At 42.5% G+C, this 21,645-nt stretch overlaps 1 protein-coding gene across 1 annotated transcript in view; it reads right to left on the bottom strand.

Annotated features, from left to right (window-relative positions):
• The window catches only part of DEPTOR (DEP domain containing MTOR interacting protein), a 95,478-nt gene that overhangs the window by 31,007 nt on the left and 42,826 nt on the right, over positions 1 to 21,645 (bottom strand). Inside the window, 3 exon segments of the mRNA XM_032222633.1 lie at positions 3,123 to 3,257; positions 6,944 to 7,129; positions 10,181 to 10,359. Coding sequence (XP_032078524.1) covers positions 3,123 to 3,257; positions 6,944 to 7,129; positions 10,181 to 10,359 — 500 coding nt within the window.

Genomic DNA, 21,645 nt, shown 5'->3' with positions numbered 1-21,645 from the left:
TCTGCTGAAGTTGTTAACGCACAGCCAGACTGATGTAAAAAAAAGGAGAAGCCCAAATTATTTCTTCCTAATCAATTTTTCCTTGGCATCAGCATATTTTTATCCCCCTTTTTTTGAAGGCCAGAAATGAGTTATCTTTCATCTTTCTGGAAGCGCAGGAAATCACTGAGAACAAAAATAGGCTGGTGGCAGCTTTCATCTTGTTCAATAAGGGCTTGTCAGATACAAATTGATGTGACAGCTGAAAGAATTTTGCGGTTGCTCTCACTCATAGCATCATCACTTTGTTGTTCCCCTTTCATGTGCTACCCTGTTTCATTCATAGCTCAACATAAATCAAAGGCTTGTTGCCTGGGCTGTGAATTGCACAATTGAGATGGGTGGCTATGGAAATAAAATAAAATAAATAGAAATAAATTGTAAAACAAACGGACAGACTGATCTACAGTTGAGAAGCCAAACCAGGCAGAAAACGTGGATTTTAGTCTGATTCTGAGGTGATTCGGCATCCGGTGGAATTCTATATGCATACTCTAGGGTCAGTAATTTAGGATTTTAACCAATTGCTTCTCCAAGAAAGGTGGGTTTTTTTTAAAAAAAAAATGGTATTGCTTTGCCTAGAACAGTGATGGAGAAGCTTTTTTGCCTCAAGTGCCAAAAACGTGTGCATGTGCTCGCTCGCATGCCTACCCCCATAATTTCATGCCCCGTGCCCCCTGCACATGTGCATGTGACCCCCCTGTTGACCTGCACATGAGCACATGGCTTCCTTCCTGAAGCATTTTAGGGGCTTGGGGGGAGGATGAAAAAAGGCCCCAAAACGGCCCAACATGCAAACCGGAAGTTCGGGAATGAACTTCTGTGTTGGTTGTTAGTTTCTATTTGCATAGAAATAGATCAGGGAGGATAGCTTGTATATATATACTAATTGTATACTAATACAACAGCATGTGAGGGCAAAATATGATTACGAGTTCATCTGTATCTACTTGTTCAAAACTTTAACCAAGGACCAAAAAGTTTCCTTCATTAAGGTGGTAACCTAGAAACCAAGAGACTGTGAGTTCTAGTCCCACTTTGGCATTAAAGCCAAACTGGTTGTTGCAATGACCGGCTGGCCCCATCTCCCCCTCCCCTCCCAGGAGTCTCCACATGGCCCGTTCATCATGCCAGGTAAGTACAGGGCCCATGCGGAGGCTCAGGGAGGGTGAAAAGCAGGCCTATCGGAAGTTCGGGAAGTCTGGAAATGGGCCTGTCTTTGGCTTCCAGAGGGCCTCTGGAGCCTGGGAGAGGCCGTTTTTGCCCTCCCGGAGACTGGAGGAAAGCCTCATGGCCACACCCAGCCAGCAACCAAGCACAGAACTAATCCCACCCCTGACCCCAACCCACCTTACAGGATTGCTGTTGTGGGGAACATAGAAACAGGAAGGTGTGCTGTGTATGTTCTCCAGCTTAAGATACTTATAAAATAATTAAGGTTGAGTTAACAAATCTGGAAAAAAATAAAGTAAACATTAAATATCAAGCTGGCTGGGGAATTCTGGCAGTTGAGATCCACTGTGACCCGACAAAAGGGCGAACGACAAAACCACGCCCGACTAAACTGCGTCGCTAAAACTGCGATGTCATCAATGCGCCAACAGCACGTCGACAACAGCGCGTCGACAGAAGGGCGATTTACAACAGCGCGTCGGCAGAAGGGCGATTTAAGTTAAGGTAAGGGTTAGGTTTAGGTTTAGGTTTAGGTTTAGGGTTAGAGTTAGGTTTAGGGTTAGGTTTAGGGTTAGGGTTAGGGTTAGGTTTAAAGTTACATTTAGGGTTAGGTTTAGGGTTAGGGTTAGGGTTATGTTTAGCGTTATGTTTAGGGTTAGGGTTAGGGTTAGCGTTAGGGTTAGCGTTAGGTTTAGGGTTAGGTTTAGGGTTAGCGTTACGTTTAGGGTTAGGGTTAGCGTTACGTTTAGGGTTAGGGTTAGCATTACGTTTAGGGTTAGGTTTAGGTTTAGAGTTAGGTTTAGGTTTACAGCGCGCTTCTGTCGCCGTGCTGTTGTCGGCGTGATTCAGCGCTCATTCGTCGGAGAGCTTTAGAACACGCGGTTTTGTCACAGCGGTTTAGTCGGGCGCGGTTTTGTCGTTCGCCCTTTTGTCAGTGAACCGAGATCCACATATCTTAAAGTTGCCAAATTTGTAAAGCATTGCTTTAAAGGGTTCCTGATAGGTGTTAGGTCCACACTGAAATATCCTTCAAACTTGTTTAAATCCAAATATCTGTGTAGCTCTAAACGAGGAGTATATTCTGCTCATTCAAGCTCTGGTTTGGGTTTCTAAGTGTTATTTACAACAATGCAAGAATGGAATACTCTTGCCTCCTGCCAGGATATAAGATTTGGAAAGGCGGGGGTGGGGGTGGGAGAGAGAAACTGAGCATAAAACTAGTAAGTTATGGAACCAAATGTCTTTATAAAGCCACTTTTATACTGAGGATATAAGGATGTCCCCAAGAACAAAGATAACCGCTGTTATCTCAAGAAGCCAAATGTGACTTGAAGCTGTATGTGAACATTAGTTCTGCCTGAGATGATAATTACTCCTCCAAAGTTATTAACTTCTGCTCAAGGCCAACAGCCATCCCTGACCCATTTTCATCATTGAAACAAAAAAAAAGGTTACAATTGCTCTCCAATAAATAACCACAAACAACCATCATCACATTCCCCAGCTCAGCAGCTGCTACTTGCATAAAGAAACAAAATGTACACATTAGACGCAATGATGCAGAAGTACGACCCCCTAAACTCAAGGCCCGGGAGCTGGAGCTGGCCCGCCAGGTGCTTAGATCGGGCCCACGGGGCCGCCCTGAAAGCAGCGAAGGACCGGCCTGCAGTCCTCTGCCAGCAAAAACAGAGCTTGCAAGGCTGCGGGCAGCACTCCCAACCTGGCAGAGTGCTCGGACCACCACAGGCACCCCTGACACAAGTGACGTCAAGCTGGCCGCGCCCACCTTGGCCACACACACACCTCCACCCCCCAAGGTCAAACACAACCCCGACGCGGCCCTCAATGAAATCAAGTTTGACACCCCTGCCCTAAACCATCACTGTTGCAAACATGCCTAAGCATCCTACCAGATTTCGGATTGCAGAGGACAGGTGGGCTGCTGCCAAGGGTCGGGCTGCTGCTGAAGTACCCGCTGCTACCACAGCTGCTCATGCTACTCCGTCGGACTGCAGAGACAATCTTGATCTCCTTGCTGGGGCTCACTGTACAAACCAAAGAGTGAGGGAGATTTATTGTAGCAATAGCAATAGCAGTTAGACTTATATACCGCTTCGTAGGGCTTTCAGCCCTCTCTAAGCGGTTTACAGAGTCAGCATATCGCCCCCACAGTCTGGGTCCTCATTTCACCCACCTCGGAAGGATGGAAGGCTGAGTCAACCTTGAGCCGGTGAGATTTGAACTGCTGAACTGCAGATAGCAGTCAGCAGAAGTGGCCTGCAGTACTGCACTCTAACCACTGCACCACCTCGGCTCTAGAAGACAAGCACCACACTGGGGTCTCTTAACTGTTTTCCTTACATACCTCTGTCATTTCAGAACCCATTACAGGTAGCCCTTGTGGAATGGCCGCTCATTTTTTTGATGCTGTGATGGTGTGCTGAAGAAGGTGGATTTATGACTAGTTGTTGTATGTAATAAACCTTATGCTCCCTTCTGTGCATTCAAAAAGGGGCTCAGTGGGTCAGCGGTTAAAAGCGCTGAGCTTGTCAGTTGTCTCACTTATCAACTGTCTTGCTTAGCAATGGAAACTTTGGGCTCAATTGTGGCCATAGGTTGAGGATTACCTGTAAAGGATATTTGCCCACCTTTGGTTTCCTGTATTTAACCAAAAGTTCAGATGAAATTATCCTACCAGCAGATGCTTTAACAAAGAATGGCCAGAGACAAGAATATTTGCCTGTAGGGCGTATTCCCTGCCACATCCTTTTGTCAAGCATTACAAGGTCAACACCCTTGATATAATGAAGAGCAATGAACTTCATGTGAATACATAAAAATTTCCTGGAACCATTTCACTTCCTACGGTGTTAAAAGGAAAATACACCTCTTCAGGGGAAACCTGTCATAAACCCAATTTTGGATAATGTATTTGCTTCAGTGGTGGGATTCAAAAGTTGTTTCTGTGGGTGTGGCTTGGTGGGCATGGCATGGCTTGATGGGTGTGGCTTGATGGGCATGGCAGGGGAAGGATACTGCAAAATCTCCATTCCTTCCCCACACCTGGGGGAAGGATACTGCAAAATCCCCATTCCCTCCCTACTCCACAAACCTGCTTTCCAGCTCCGTTCTCCTGAACAGCGGGCAATGAAAGAAGACTCAGCTGATCAACTGGGACTCGGGAGGTAGCGGGGCCACCCAGAGGTGGTATTTGCTGGTTCTTTGAAGTACTCAAAATTTCTGCTACCGGTTCTCCAGAATTGGTCAGAACTAGCTGAATACCACCTCTGATTTGTTTGACATACAAGCTTCTCTTTTGACAAGGTGGAGGACGGGTACCAGTCCAAGCATGGTTGTGGGAGTGAAGGACCTGCTTTTGTAAAAGACCAGCCTTCCCTTGAGCAAAATCACTCAAAGTCTGCCTGCTGTCTATGTATAGCAAAAGAAAAGGAAGCAGAAGCCAAAACAAAACAACCAAACCACCCTTTCTCCAAGTAGGATAAGAAATGACCAATGTTTTTAAAAGGAAACTTGTCATGAACCAAGTGTAGGTAGTCCTACACTTGGTACGTAGGTAGACGTACGACCACAATTCAGCCCAAAATTACTGTTGTTAAGTGAGACATTTGTTAAGTGAGTTTTGTCCCATTTTATAACCTTTCTTGCCACCATTTGTTAAGTGAATCTCTGCAGTTGATAAGTTAGTACCCATGTTTACCCGAAAATAAGACAGGGTCTTATTTTCTTTTGACCCCCGAAATAGCACTTGGCCTTATTTTCGGGGAGGTCTTACTATTTTTGAGGTGCAGGACGCAGCAAGCGTGGTCGCCTCATGGCTGCTGCTGGGTTGCAATATTTTCCGGGAAGTCTTATTTTCAGGGGAGGGCTTATTTTAGCGCATGCGCTCAAAAGCCCAATTGGGCTTATTATCGGGGGAGGTCTTATTTTCAGGGAAGCAGAGTAACTCAGTTGTTAAGTGAATCTGGCTTCCCCACTGACTTTGCTTGCCAGAAGGTGGCAAAGGGTGAACGCATGATCCCTGGGAAGCTGCAACGGTCATAAGTATGAACCAGTGGCGAAGCACCTGAATTTTGATCGTGAGATCATGGGGATGCTGCAAAGGTTGTAACTGTAAAAAATGGTCGTAAGTCACTATTTTCAGTGTCCGTTGTAACTGAATGGTCACTAAATGATCTGTTGTAAGTCGAGGACTACCTGTATTGGTATATAGTACCAGGCTGACTGAATCAGCTTTCTGAGTAAGGCATATTTTTATCCCTATCTCAGAATGTAGAAAGCAAGTGGAAAATATGGAACGAAGGAGTGTAAGATTTCACCCAGACCTCAAACATGAAGATCAGTAGGTCATATAGCTCTTTGATCATTCTAATTTTATTATAGCTACTAGGAAGGATATAATTGGAGCAGAAAACCAGCATTTGCCAGGTACTATATGAGCCTGAAGCCAGTTTCAAACCTTATATTTCTTTTTTCCACCTGTGTACCATGTTAGATAGCAAACTGGTTATTTCTCAGTGATGGACAGTGGTGAACTATTATGGTATAAGCCTGCTTAGTCTCTAGTTTTTTGTGTGTCTGACCTTGGTCCTTCCAATTTCCCTAGATGGCATCTAAACTATGCAATGCAGGCTTTTTGAACTGTATCCAGAAATACTGTATGTTATTTAAACATGCTCTACAATTTGAGCAGTGGTGGGATGCTACCAGTTTAACAACCAGTTCGGTGAGTGAGCGCTTTGCATGCTTCGTGCGCATGTGCAGCGCTGAAAATGGAGCATTTAGAAGTTCAGTTGCTTACCTTCCAAGTTAGCAATGGTAAGTAAAACAGCTGGAGGAGGGGAATCAGCTGTGCTGCACAATTGAGATTAGCTAGAAAGCAAGAAATAAAGGACAGGACAGAGCAGGGGTGGGTGGGCAACAGTCATGGATTGCAGGCGGTACGTCCCGGTACGGGTGTACCGGAGCCTGCCCCGAGCACTGGATACCGTTCTGATACGGTGCTCTGGAGGGCCCACCCACTCGCCTGAGCTTCTTACCGATCTTTTAAGTCTTTGGCGCTTCCGTACACGTGCACGGTGCATACGACACCTGTGTGACACTCTGCTGAGCAGCTGGAGCCTCGCGGAGGCGCTAAGGTGCATATTTATGCTGCGGGTGTGTGCATGCGCACTGCGTGCATCCATGTAGATGCCGCTGGGCCCACCACTGGTGGACAGTGCCAGCTGATCATCGGAGCTATTGGTTTGCCCAAACCAGTCCGAACTGGCTGAATACCACCTCTGAATCTGAGATATTGAATTAGTTCCTATGCATACAGGTAGTCCTTGGCGTACAACTGGTGATTGTCGAAAGTATAACAGACTTGCCAAAAACTACTTACCACCTGATTCTGAAATTTCAACCACGTGACCACTTTTTGAGCCCACGGCAACGGACCCACATTTGCAGCCATTTGCAGCTTCAAACAGTCACGTGACTGTGCTTCACAATGTTTTTCCCCCCCAGAAACCAGTGTTTACTTCCAGTTTCCACTTGGCATTCATTATATTACTGTAGCGTTCATTGAAGGTCGTAAAATTGGGTCCGGTCACGTGATGATCCACTTTACAACTGTCACAACCTGTGACTGTAATTGTGGAGCTCAATTATGATCCTAACTCAAGGAATTCCTGAATGTCCGTTTACCCTCCAGCCCTAATCCAACATATACCTGAAAGGAAACTGGCGTGTTTTTTGTGGTCGTGATTTTGCTTCCGCAGGCAAAAAGGACTGTCGTGGCTCTCTGGCACCAAACGGGACTTCTCGGTGAGCAGTTCCATCAATCTCCTTCTGCGGCGGAAATTCATCCGGAACTGATAGAGCAGGTTGCTATCCACAAAATGTTGTTTGTTGGATACTAGTGGTGGTTAAGAAAGACAAAGAAGGCCTTTGAGAGAAGAAGCAACTTAGAACTGAGGATAAATTTCCTGTCAGTGAGAACAATTAATCAGTGGAACTGCTTGCCTCCAGAAGTTGTGAATGCTCCAACACTGGAAGGTTTTAAGAAGAGATTGGACAACTATTTGTCTGAAGTGGTGTAGAGTTTCCTGCCTAAGCAGGGGGTTGAACTAGAAGACCTCCAAGGTCCCTTCCAACTCTGTTATTCTATTCTATTCTATTCTATTCTACTCTACTCTACTCTATTCCTTCATTTTAGCAGAGCATAAAAATTAGGAGGGAATTGTTATTCCTTGCAATGAGAAAATGATACCCAGCATTCAAGTTATTTTAACAGCAATTGTAGGCAATACAATATTTCTGGACAATCCATTTTGGGAAATCAACGATACAGTTTAATATTTGCAATGCTCTTTAGTGCTGATTGAGGGGGGGAGTTTTTTTCCTGTATAACTATTTTCTCACCTCTTCCTTACATCCCGCACAACTATCAGACCCTCTCCATTTCTATATGCTAGCCGAAGAACAGATTTTATTCCCCCCACGGTTGATTTTCTTTTCATTGCACAACAATGTTTCACAATGATAAATAAACTTTCATTTTAAAACTCCAGCACAGATCTCCTCATTCTAGTTGAAATAGAAAAAGACCCAAACTTACCATGGGATCCCCAAGTTTGCTGAAAAAAACTGTACTTTGAGGGTCTTATGGAAGACCGTAAGGGTCGGAGCTAACCTCACCTTGCAACAGGTAATATTCCACAGGACTGTTGATGTAGCAGAAAAGTCTTTCTTCATTAATAGATTTATTTTGTGGATGGGACGAGCAGCAATCAATCAATCAATCAATCAATCAATCAGAATAGAGCTGGAAGGAACCTTGGAGGTCTTCTAATCCATCTTAACCTATACCATTTCAGACAAGTGACTGTCCAGTGTCTTCTTAAAACCTCCCGTGATGAAGCACCCACAATGACTGAAGGCAAACTATTCTACTAGTTAATTGTCCTCATTGTTAGGAAGTTTCTCCTCAATTCCAGGTTGCTTCTCTCCTTGATTAGTTTCCATCTATTGTTTCTTGTCCTGCCCCCTGGTGCTTTGAAAAATAAGTTGAACCCCACCCCCACCCCGCTTCTTTGTGCCTCTCCTGCCAGATCTGATGCGATGGGTAACAGTGAAGCGGTCGCCTGGCCCTATGCCGTACAGGACTTTAAAGGACTACAAAGGTTGGGGTTTTTTTTTCCAAACTTGGGAACTTTAAGATTTGTGGACTTCAACTCCCAGAACTGAGTTGAAGTCCACAAGTCTTAAAGTTCCCAAATTTGGACACCTCTGGTCTAAACTAAGAACCAATGTTTGGTTCATGATTGTTCCAGAAGTATTATGCCCAAAAAGGGCAAATTTAAAAACCCAAGACTTTAAGAACATGCCCTCAAGGGTTTCAGATAAAGGCCTTTCCTACCCCTTAACTGGAAAAAGTCAAGTGTCTATCAAGTAGAACCCAAATTGAGATATATTTAAGTTTAAGGTAGCCCTGTTCAGCTAGGACTGCCTGATTTCTCCAGGATTCCAATGACAGAAGTTGAAATTTACAGACAACAAAGAATCTGGAAAAGAGGTTTTTTTTAAAAAAGCTAAGCTTCACACATTACAGTACACAAAAGCACCAAGATTTTTGCACTCCTGTTCGGTTGTTCTGTCCTTCATAATCCTAGATTACCAAATACTTAGGTTACCAAGACAATCCAACTCTCTAAAATTGGAGAAAATTCCCGAATAGCAACTGATATACTTTAAACAGCTGTTAAGTGAAGAAAGAGATTGGTAAAGGTTCATGGATGCACCAGCAGGCTTCTGACTTGTGCCAAGACCTCTCGTAATCCTGGACAAAGTTCTAGCTTTTGTTTGTTTTACCCACAAAGGGAGATAAACACACACTTGATCTTAGCTAAAAGACCTTGGGGCTAAATAACAGTTTGCTTTTAGAACTAGTAGAATATATATCAACATTTACTCAGTGAAAACAGTCACTTGATTCAAAGTGGGTAGAGAGAGAATGGAGGTAGAATTGATTCTCCATGAGTCAATATAACTTAAGAAAAATCTAATAAAATAATAACTATCGAGCCTAACTCTCTCAGGGATAATGCTATTGTTATATAGACTGAACTCTATCCAGAACCAGCATCTTGTGTCAGCATATGCAGTGTGATGCCTTCCAGATGTTTTGGACAACAAACTCTGCAACTCTTCATGTTAGAGATGGGTCTGATGAGAACTATAATGCAAAACCTTGGATAGGCAGCAAGCTTCTTGCCGTTTTGGCAAGCACTGTATATTTGATCAGTAGATTACGCAGTGCTTTGGATTTGATTTTAAGGAGGTACTTATGGAACAGGCACATCACACCTGTCTATAACTCCTTAATCCAAAGATACATTTTTCTGGATTGTATGACAGCTGGAGCAAGCAGCTGTATGATCCAGGCAAAATGCAATTTTTAGCCAGAATGCCATTTTTAGCTTAAAAATGGATCCCCATCCTGTTTGGTTTAAATAGGATGCCTCTCCTACCATCTTTCTACTCCTTTTATCATTCTTCGATATAGGGATGTGGTGGCTCAGTGGCTAAGATGCTGAGCTTGTCAATCAGAAAGGTCAGCAGTTTGGTGGTTCGAATCCCTAGTGCCGTGTAACTGAGTGATCTCCCGTTACTTGTCCCAGCTTCTGCCTACCTAGCAGTTCAAAAGCATGTAAAAATGCAAGTAGAAAAATATGAACCACATTTGGAGGGAAGGTAACAGTGTTCCATGTTCCTTTGGCGTTTAGTCATGTTGGCCACATGACCACAGAGACGTCTTCGGACAATGCTGGCTCTTCGGCCTTGAAACGAAGATAAGCACCGCCCCCTAGAGTCAGGAACGACTAGCATATATGTTTTAGGGGAACCAAACCTATCATCCTTTGTCATCTTGATAAGAGTGATGTGACTGAGAGAAGACATTTCTCACCGTGTTGGATAATTCCGTGCTCCAGAAGTCTGCGACCGAGTTGTTCAGCCTCAGCTCTTGTGGCAGCTTCTCCTTCCTGGATCAACCAGTCAATTAGCTGCGAGGCCATGAAAGTACGCTCATATTTTGCTCCTTCTTCTTCTCTGGCTTGTAAAATAACATTTTCAGTATTCATAAGCCTGCAATGAAAGTAGGGAATGGAAAGGGGGGAAAATCAATGCACACACCAATAGAATAGAATAGAAAAAATAGAGTAGAGTAGAGCAGAGCAGAGTAGAGCAGAGCAGAGCAGAGCAGAGCAGAGCAGAGCAGAGCAGAATAGAGTAGAGTAGAGTAGAGCAGGAAACTTTGTCACTTTAAATGTACACTAATCAGCATATATTAAAATGAAATTTCATTGCGTCCAGCTCTCTTAGATTATGCCATTATGCATATACCCACACACACATATATGACACAGAGAAACAATACAGTCTAGTTTGAATGGAGGGGGGGAAATATCTTGCGAGTTTACCAGACGGATGGCATAGGGAACAAAGCGGTTACATAAACTGGTAGTCCTGCTAGAAATACTTTGAAACCTCCCCCCCTCCCCCCCCTCAAGACGGGAGCAACAGAAACAGATTGTAAAGTGGGTGTGTGGGGCCTGTAACAATGCCTTGAGCTCTAAGCACATAGCGCTTATAAGCAGTATCCTGGATAACGGGAAGTGACCTTCCTATAATCTTCTCGGCTGTCCTGACTACTCTCTGTGTGGACTTTCTATCTGAGGCACTGTTGCCACCAAACCAAACAGTGATGCAGTTTGTTAAAAAGCTCTCCGTCGTGCCTCTGTAAAAAGTGGCTAGAATGAGAACGATGCCCTCTCCTCATCCGACACAGGAAATGCAAACGCTGGTTTGCACACTTCCCTAAAGATAACGTATGCAGAGACCAAGCCAGATTGTTAGTTATCTGCACCCCTCAGATGCTATTGACCATTTCCACAGTGGCAGCCTTGACATAAAGGGGATTATGATTATGCCGTCTCTTACTAAAATCAACAATGATCTCCTTCGTTTTGTTAACATTCACAGAAGAACATCATACAGGTAGTCCTCCACTTACAACTGGTCATTTTTACAGCTCAGAATGGGCGTTTTATGACCTATAAAGCACTTCTGAAGGTTGTAAAATATCATAGCAATAGCAGTTAGACTTATATACCGCTTCATAGGGCTTTCAGCCCTCTCTAAGCAGTTTGCAGAGTCAGCATATCGCCCCCACAGTCTGGGTCCTCATTTCACCCACCTCGGAAGGATGGAAGGCTGAGTCAACCTTGAGCCGGTGAGATTCGAACTAGCAATAGCAATAGCAATAGCAGTTAGACTTATATACCGCTTCATAGGGCTTTCAGCCCTCTCTAAGCGGTTTGCAGAGTCAGCATATTGCCCCCAACAACAATCCGGGTCCTCATTTTACCCACCTCGGAAGGATGGAAGGCTGAGTCAACCCTGAGCCAGTGAGATTTGAACTGCTGAACCACAGCTAGCAGTCAGCTGAAGTAGCCTGCAGTGCTGCACTCTAACCACTGCGCCACCTTGGCTCCTACCCCCTGGTCACATGCCAACCCCCTGGTCACATGACTATCCTCCAAGTACTCGGCAACTGACTCGCTTGTATGACCAATTGTAGCATTCCACTGTTGCAGAAAATGACAGGCTTTAGACTTCTCTGGATACAGGAAAAGTTTATTTGGCAGCCAGGTTCAGAACGTTAGCGAAAAGGCTAACATTGCAAATTCTGAACAACCTTCATCATCAAAGCACACATTCTTACACATTCTCAAAGACAGCGTGACACGGAAACACTTAACTCATTTCTTATTGGTTACCTTGAGGAAAAAGCCTTATAAGGAGATGGGGGTCTTACTTCGCCTTTTGTTACAGGTATGGACTACGTGTCATTAACGAACTTTATCTGAACCTTGTGGTTTGGACTTTTTACATAAGGATGTTGGCTAAACATCTTGTGGTTAGAGGCTAATGACATCTCTCTGTCCCTTTAAGCAAGCTTCTAACTATCCTTTTTATGCAACCTCTTCATTCTTATATTTTTAATCCATATTTTATTCTACTTTACCATGGTCATATGACCACGATTTGTGACCCCTATTTTTGCCATTTTCCCACATTCCTGGGGAAAAAAAGCTCTTTTGGAAGAATGGGTTCGCATAACAACCACGCTGTTCACTTAATGACTGTGGTGTTTTCCTTAACGATTGCTGGGAAATTGTTGGAAAAGCAATTGGGGTGCCTCGATTTACAATCCCAACGACGTACAACTGGATTTCCAGTCCCAATTGTAATCATACGTCAAGGACTTATTGCAGAAATTCATTCATATGGTTCCAATTTCTGAGTGAATGAATGAATGGATGACCCAAGCCATTGCTTTGATCTAATAAACCAGATGATTTCACATTTAGCTTGCTGCTTATCAAGCTGATTTTACGCACGGTTGAAGCAAGTATTATCTGCTCCGCTCTCTTATGCAAATCAAACTCTGAAAACTAAAGCAGAAATGACTTCTGGACCTTGTGCTTGAGGTGGAAAAAAAAATGAAACTCTGAATTTGGGTTTCACCAATTACATAGGTTGGTTGTTATAGAAATGGCTCGTTTATACCATTATATAAAAGTAAAAAGTTGAGGTTTGATGTTATTATTTTATTCTACTGCACCAAAGGGAGTTGGAAGTCAATGCCTTTTCTTTCTTTTTCCCCTTTTATCTTACACTTTTCTCTTCCCTTTTCCCTCCTTTATCTTTGCTACTCTCTTTTTTATTTTATATTATAAATCAATAATAATAAAAAGAAAACTAAAGCAGAAAAGGTGAGATACATTAATTAGACAGACAAAGCTACAATTATGCCTCTGTTTTTCATAGCAAATCACGAGGTAGTCTGTGGGCCAGGTTATAATTCAACCAACCCATCTGCCTTTCCCAAATGGATATTTTCCAAATGTATAGAAACTACGGCTTGTAAAAAATTACAGACAGTATTAGAATCTAGCCATTCTGGTTAAAAGCTCTGGAACTTGAAATCCAAATACTGTACATCTGGAAAACATCACGTTGAAGACAGTCGATACATATTTTTTAATTTTTGAAGCTTCAACGCAATGTGGAGTTTAGATGGGATCTCAGAATTTGTGCTGCTCCTCTTTCGTTTCTTCTTTAGCCTTTATGGGAGCTATTAGCCTGCAAGCCCCTGATGCCATCACAATCCTCCTACTTAACCTTTTCCCCCCACATTTCTTTTGTAGTATTGGTTGTCCTTGACTTACGACAATGGTTTCAAGTTATGACAGCCTCTGTAAAAGCGACTCACACCCCAACCTTATAATTATGACCGTTGAACCATTCTCGCAGTTGTGTGATTGCAATTCCGGCCCTTGGCAACTGGCTTGCACTTACAACGGTTGCAGCCCCTTGTGGTTGTGTGATTGTGATTTGTGGCAACAAGCCAAGTTCAATTGGGGCAGCTGGATTTGTTTAGGGACTGAATGATTTATTTAACAACCGTGTGGTTTTTTTTTTAACGACTAACAACCACAGTAAAAATGGTTACAAAAATCTTGATAAAAGTGCAGGACTTTGACATTGCCTTCTTCTAGAGTGAAATTTGAATAAAACTATAGCCCCTCCCTAAACAGTAACAAGTTTTAGCTTTATGTTGTAGTAATCGCATATTTGAAAAAAAAAGTATAGCATCTTCCCTTTATCTGCCTATATGTATGTATATATTATATACTATATAAAATGCGGTTTCTTGCATTTTAAAAAAAAAACTACAAAATTTTGATTGGATGCTAATCCCAGACTAAGAACAGAATGTTCTCAATAAAAAAAGTAAAATTGAAAAGGTACTCCTATCAATGCTTGCAACAGAAAATTGCTAGCCTTAATGCGTTTTGAATGGAAACAGCAGGATATTGGCTTATATCTAGTATCCCATAACTTTTCTAGTAAAAATAAATACAATTTTCTTCTTGGAAATGTTTCTCATTCAGACTGCGTGATGTATTGGGGAGGATTCCTTTTATTTAGCCTGTTAGGAACTATGTTAAAAGTCACACATACAAAAAAAGAACATGATTTTTGTTTGAAACTATTGACTGAGAATATATTGAGCAAAGTGAAGATTTGGAGGGTTGATTAATCAATTTCCAAATGGTGAATACAAGGTATATTACAGAGAACTTTTTTTTTACATAAAAGTTCGACCATATTCATGGTAGGAAGCAATATAAAATTATAACATTAATTATTTCTGTTGTATCCTACTAGTGGTCGATGCTACGTATTCCATATGCATGAGAAAAATCAAACCATTCATTTTACCAAATGGTCAGTACAAAGCCATCAGCTTTCCTGGCAGACCTGGCATGTAGACCTGGCATGCAGACCTGGCATGTATTACTGAAACCTGGCTGGGCCCGGAGGGAGGAGTCCCCCTCACCGAGATGTGCCCAGAGGGTTTTCAGGTGCTTCACAAGCCGCGACCCCAGAGAAGGGGTGGGGGAGTGGCCGTGGTTATCCGAGAGTCTTTAGTTCCTCGTAGGATCCCTGCTCCGGAGCTTGTCGGGTGTGAGTCCTTGCTGGTGAGGTTGGTCCCTGGGGGTCAAGTGGGCTTGCTGCTAACGTATCTGCCTCCCAACAGCATCGCAGCAGCTCTCCCCTCGCTCCTCGAGTCAGTAGCCGAGCTGGCAGTTGAGTTCCCCAGGCTTATGGTGCTGGGGGATTTCAACTTGCCTTCGCTTTTTTTTACATAAAAGTTCGACCATATTCATGGTAGGAAGCAATATAAAATTATAACATTGATTATTTCTGTTGTATCCTACTAGTGGCCAATGGCAGCAGATTTGGACATTGAGGAGATTGGGGAGGAACATGGGCCAGTCCTGGAGTCTTGGGAAGGCTCTGATGAGGGCTCTGTGTTGGAGGCAGAGAGCGGGCCAGAGCCATATGCCAGTTATCTGCTGCCTTCAGAGTCAGACATCAGTGAGGCAGATGAACAGCTGAAGTCTGTTCCCAGTATGCGCATGTGCAGAGTTACCAGATGAAGGGACCAGCTAAAGAACAGGGGTCGACCTGGGAGTAAAACCACAGGTGGATGATGAATGGCTCCTCCCAGAGGAAATAAAAGAGGAATGAAAGGGGAGTGGAGTTTGCAGGAGACAAATAGTTCGCTTAATTGGTTCATGACTCTCCGAGACTCCTTTTTGTTTTGCAGATATCGGCCTGGCAGCTCTCCAAGCCAGATAAGGTCTGTGACTGTAAATCCTCCCTTGAAAGAATTTGCTGGATGTGAATGAGCAGAATTCACAGTAAATTAATAAAAGGTGTTTTTGTCGGGACCAGGAGTTTGCTTCATGCTCTTGGGAAACCTCGGTCAGAACAATTTCTACTAATTCTAGGAACAGAAGCTTATCAAGCTAGGGATGATTCTTTTTGACAGATATGTTCAAAACACCTGGGAACTGAATTTAGGTTTATTTTGTTTGAAGAGAAGGTTTTCGGCTATTTTTCTGGGAATTGGAAATTTTGTGGGTGTAGTCTGGATTCCCAGGAAGGAGGGGCTGAATTCCAGAGGACCAAGAGAGAAGTTTAGTCAATTTGGCTGGGAGAAAGAGAGTTAAGACAGCTCCTCCCTAGATATTATCAGAGTATATCTTTAATGTTGCAAGTAGATGCTTTAGTTTGGCAAGATTTCTGTATATAGGCGGGAAGCAATAAAGGAAATGGCTTAGACATAACTCTGTGTCTTTCTTGGTTTTGCACGGGGTGTGTGTGTGTGTGTGTGTGTGTGTCTGACAATTGTGAGGGGAACGTTCTGACCAAGGCTTCCCAAGAGCATGAAGCAAACTCCTGATCCCAACAAAAAAAACCTTTTATTAATGTACTGTGAAGTCTGCTCATTCACATCCAGCAAAGTCTTTCCAGGGAGGATTTACAGTCACAGACCTTATCTGGCTTGGAGAACTGACAGGCTGATATCTGCAAAACTTGGCAAGGAGTCTTGGAGAGTCATATAGCTCTGGCCCCCTCTCTGCCTCTGACACAGAGCCCTCATCAGAGCCTTCCCCAGACTCCAGGACTGGCCCATGTTCCTCCCCAACCTCCTCACTGTCCGAATCTGCTGCCAGCTCCACAGGCTGCTGGCGGGCCACAACAGGGAATTAGAAAAAGCACTGAGGTCTCTTAGATGTCAGGGCCAAAGGCAGCCTATTACTGATCCACATGAACTTCATGGTGACCCTCCTTCTCCTTCTCCATTGGCGAAGGACAAGCAGAAATCTTATAATAACAACTCTCAATCTTCTCTTCTGGGGACTTTGGGAGTAATTAACTTAATGCTACATTGCTAGAAGAATTCATCAGTCACATAAAACCTCTTGTCTGATAAAAGATAATTAGTACCCTGCATTAGGCAAGTGATTCTTTTCAATCACATGCTTCACTTTTAAATAAACAAACATCTGCATACAAGGAGAGTTATTAACTCCTTAATCATTGGAAGAGTCAAAGAATTCTAGCTACTAAATACAGATTAATTTTACCTGGAAATAGAACTAGAGTGATATTTCTATTACTAAAATAAAATGAAGGAGGAGGAGGAGGAGAAAGAGGAGGAGGAGGAAGAAGAAGAAGAAGAATCATAGGGCTGGAAGGGACCTCAGAGGTCTTCTAGTCCAACCCCCTGCTCAAGACAGGAGACCTTATACCATCCCAGACAAATAGTTGTCCAATCTCTTCTTTAAAATCTCCTTTGTTGGAGCACCTACGACTTCTGGAGGCAAGTCGTTCCAATGATTAATAGGTCTCCCTTTAAAAGGAGGAAATTTCTCCTTAGTTGTAGATACTCCACGGTACTTCCTTAAAATGGGTAAACTATTAAGAAAGAATCCTAAAGTATTAAGAAAGAATCTATGATGACGATGACAATGGCTGTGGCAAGAGAAAGGAAAGGTAATATCAATAGTAATAGGCACCTTGATGCAACCCCAAAACAGCTGGAGCACCACATGAACAACATCGGCATTGACAAATTCACCATCAGTCCATTGCAAAAAGCAGCTTTACTCCAAACAGCTTACATCCTCTAACATCAACATCTACCTATTCTAGGTCCTTTGGAAGGACTTATTAGGTGGATAAAAATACCAATTCCAGTCTGAACATCTGGCTGAGGGCGCCATGAACCAAAACAAAATAAGATAATAAAGTCGTCACAGAAATAAATAAATAAATAAATAAATAAATAAATAAATAACAATAAATTTCCAGGGGAAATACATTCACATGCACACACTTGTCAAAAGCGACCTCATCCACACCTGTCTTTTATTTGCAGAGGAATACATTCAAAGATACCAAGACAGAGCAATTGCCACCATCGATATTATCATCGCCTTTTGTTATTGGGCTGTCCATGGTAACAGGAATTTCCAAATATAATGCAACTAGAGGATTTGTTGTTCAGGTACAACCGTAGCAGGCAAATCAGTCTCATAATTAAAATCACTAGTTGATGTGCCTGTAATATTGATGGTATTGAGGAATTGGAATTTTGAGAAGAATAAAAGGTGCCAAACAGAAATGATATTCAACAGGTGAGTCACTACCTTTTTTTATTCCTTGGCATCACTATAAACTTCCATTCTAGTACAAGAAGAGATTTTGGAATGGAAAATTGATTCTGTGGTTGTTTGGGGGAAAGACCCAGTTCCTTCCTTCTGTTTTCCTGTAATTCATTCTGATTTTTAACTTATATGCTTTTTAGTTACTGTAAATAAACCAAGCACACAAACAACGTGTTACAGAAGCTGTTGAGATCATGGCTACTGGGTGTAGGTTGTCTGATCTCATTCCCGATTAATTAGCAAGATTTATTAAAATGTGACACATTAGTTATGTTGCCTAACCATGGAGAGGAATACAAACAGCAGAAATATATGTTGCTTTTTCTGAAAGATGAGACAAGCCATTTCCAGTAGGTTAGAACCTTCTGAAGGGATCAAAACTGATAAATTTGGTTAAATGTTATGCCCAGGGTGGAGGGGAACTGAGATTTGCTACTTTAAAACTGGGAGAGATAGCCTCTTAATCAGTGATGGGCCACTATGGTCCTCCCACAACCTTATCTGGCTCAGGGATTCTAGGCATTGACATCCACAGGTGGCAAAGTGGCTATGGTTACCCACTCTTGTTCTTCACATTCAGAAAACTTGACTATATTTGGTTGCAAAATAGTATTTTTTCTAGGAGAAAGCTGAGGTTTATATAAAATGGACTATAATGCCTATTCCTGATGTAACTGAAAGGGGTAAGGCACACATATACATCACAGAGGATGTTCAGATATAGAGCAAGTTGATGACCCATTCTAACATGTTGTAAGATATCAATGGGTCAGAATTGAAGAAGAAAGCAATAATGGAATTCTAAAAGCGCTGAATCAGATGTTTGGGTGTGTGCGCACCTTCAAATCAATGCTGACTCCTGGGGACTGCCTGGATAAGACTTTGAAGTTTTCTTGGCAAGATTTCACATGTGCTTTGCCGTTGCCTCCTTCTTAGGGCAGAGAGACAATGACTAGTCATTCAGCTGGCTCAATAGCAATAGCAATAGCAGTTAGACTTATATACCGCTTCATAGGGCTTTCAGCCCTCTCTAAGCGGTTTACAGAGTCAGCATATCGCCCCCACAGTCTGAGTCCTCATTTCACCCATCTCGGAAGGATGGAAGGCTGAGTCAACCTTGAGCCGGTGAGATTAGAACCGCTGAACTGCAGATAACAGTCAGCTGAAGTGGCCTGCAGTGCTGCATTTCACCACTGCGCCACCTCGGCTCTTAATGTTGAAGATGGGGGTTAGAACCCACGGTCTCCAGGTTTTTTAGCTAGATGCTTTTACCACCGGAATGGAACAACTTGGTGCAGCCAATTCGCCTCAGCCAACTCACCATGGCCAAGTTGCCGCAGCCCAACTCGCAGTGGGACAACTTGCCGTGGGCAACTCACTACAGGACAACTTCCTGCGGGACAATTCAACAATTCAATTCAAGAATTTAAAATAATTTTTAAAAATATTTTAATTTTTGTCATTCACATTTCATTTTGCCCTTCCTTTTGCATCCTTTCTTCAAAGATTTTATTCCATCATTTCTTTGATATTAGTGTAACTCTTGTCCTGCAGCAAGTTGTCCATGATGATTTGGCTGCATCGAGTTGTCCTTGACCCCTTTACCACTACACCAAACTGGTTCAAATCAGTGGGAGAAGGTGAATAATAACATCAACTGCAGTGGCACCGGAAACCAAATGCTATAGTTATTAGAAACAAGTACAGATACGTCCCCCCCAAGATCCATGAAGACTTATCTAGTCATTCCCAGAGAAGGCAAGAAGTCTGGGAAAATTCTTGTAACATAGGTGATAGACAATAAAGTTACTGACTTTAGCTATTCACCATTGGTGCATTTTCTATTGTGGGAAAATGGGAAATTCGGGTTAATGTCAGGGTTCCAAATAGCATCCAAATGTAAATCAGAGTCCAAAGCAAAGTATTGCTCAAAGTTCCAATTTATTAAGAGAGCCATGTTGGCACATCTGGGAAAAACCGAATCTGAAAGCTATCCGGTTTTCCCCACCTAGTTGAAAGTTCGAGAGCTTGCTCCCACACCCACAAGTCCATCACATGGTCCAATCTCCCACTGCCATGCTGGCCGTTACACCCATCGAATTCTGGTCAGGTGCAGCGGTGCAGAGACAAAGGATGACCTTGGCTTTCTAGAAAGAATTTTGTTATGGCTACATAGCGTGCAATTCCTTACAATCCCTCCCCTCCCATTTTCCCACAATAGAAACTGCATAGCAGAATAATAGAAAGTGTGGCAGGCCAAAGATCTAAAACAAAAGATGGCTGAAGGCCTGACAATTGGTTCTGGTTGCTTGCTCCTAACAGATCTAGAGGTCAATGCTACGTATTCCATATGCATGAGAAAAATCAAATCATTCATTTTACCAAATGGTGATTACAAAGCCATCAGCTTTCCTACATTCAATCCCTCTTACAGAGAAGCCAAAATAGCATGCTGGAGGGGGGGGGATTCTTCCTCAATTCTTGACAAATAGTAGGAAACAGGAAAAGCCAATCTTGGATTAGAAGATTAAATGGTTTGAAAAAGGACATTTTGAATTGAGATGTTGACTTTAATCCAATTCATTCACAGAATTTTCTGGGAGTCCAGCAACCATCATCTTCATTCTGTGGCAATTCTTCCATGTTTTCTGGACACGCCTTCTATTTTTTGACCTTCCATGGAAAATTGGGCTCAGGGGAGGATTTTAAATTGATGTATAATGTTTAAGAGATTGTTAGTTAATGTATTTGGAGATACCTATCTTTCCCTATCATTAGTTATTGAGTTCTGGATCAAGTAAGCTTATTATTAATTCCTAAGAGTTAAACAAGCCTTTCCATAATATCCATGTATTTATTTTGAGTTCAGAACTCATGATTCTTGGCTACAGAATTTGGCTTGTCTTAAAACCACAGAGGGAAAAACCAGCTCTCCCTTTCATCAAGATACGTTCGAAATTGCTGTGGTTGGGGAGGACTATATAAAGTTTTTTCAATGAGGTACCCTGTTTCCCCAAAAATAAGACCTCCCCAGATAATAAGCACAATCAGGCTTTTGAGCGCATGCGCTAAAGTAACCCCTTCCTGAAAATATTGCAACACAGCAGCAGCCATGATGTTACCACGCTCCCTGCCTCCTGCACCTCAAAAATAGTAAGACCTCCCCGAAAATAAGGCTCTCAATTTGAGGGTCAAAAGAAAATGAGACGCTGCCTTATTTTGGGGGAAAGGAACAAGACACTTTAAAAGTGCCTGTTTATATTCCGTCACTGAGGCAAAGAGCATCTTCCAAATCTCCTTCAGGAAAAATTACAAGTTGGAACATCTGACTCAAATCGCTGCCATCAAGCTTCCTAGTTCCCTCTTATTTGTTAAACAACTTCTTCTTTGTGGCTTACAACAGAGTAATAAAAACACAGTAGGCCTTCTCATTTTTTGTATCCCTTGCGTTAGGAACACTAAGAACAAATTGTTTTATTGGCTACTGTAAACAAAATAAGCCGCAAGGCAATTTAAAAAAAAAAAAAGAACTGAAAAGAAACAGAGGATAAACATATGTCTACCAAAGGGCCATTCCTGGAGGTCTGGACAGGATTAAAAAAGTAAAATCTAGTACAAACCATGACTTACTCTCATTTCTTCTATTAGCGTGTGATCAGGTTTTGCAGATTTTTTTTTAAAGCGTTAGAAAAATGATTCACAATGTGTTTGATCGTTAACAATATCAGCTTCATTTTAACGCTCTCTTTAACGCTTTGATATCATAGTATTTCTTGAG

The sequence above is a fragment of the Thamnophis elegans genome, chromosome 8, assembly GCF_009769535.1.
Source record: "Thamnophis elegans isolate rThaEle1 chromosome 8, rThaEle1.pri, whole genome shotgun sequence".
NCBI lineage: Eukaryota > Metazoa > Chordata > Lepidosauria > Squamata > Colubridae > Thamnophis > Thamnophis elegans.
This window is presented reverse-complemented; position numbering and strand designations above follow the sequence as displayed.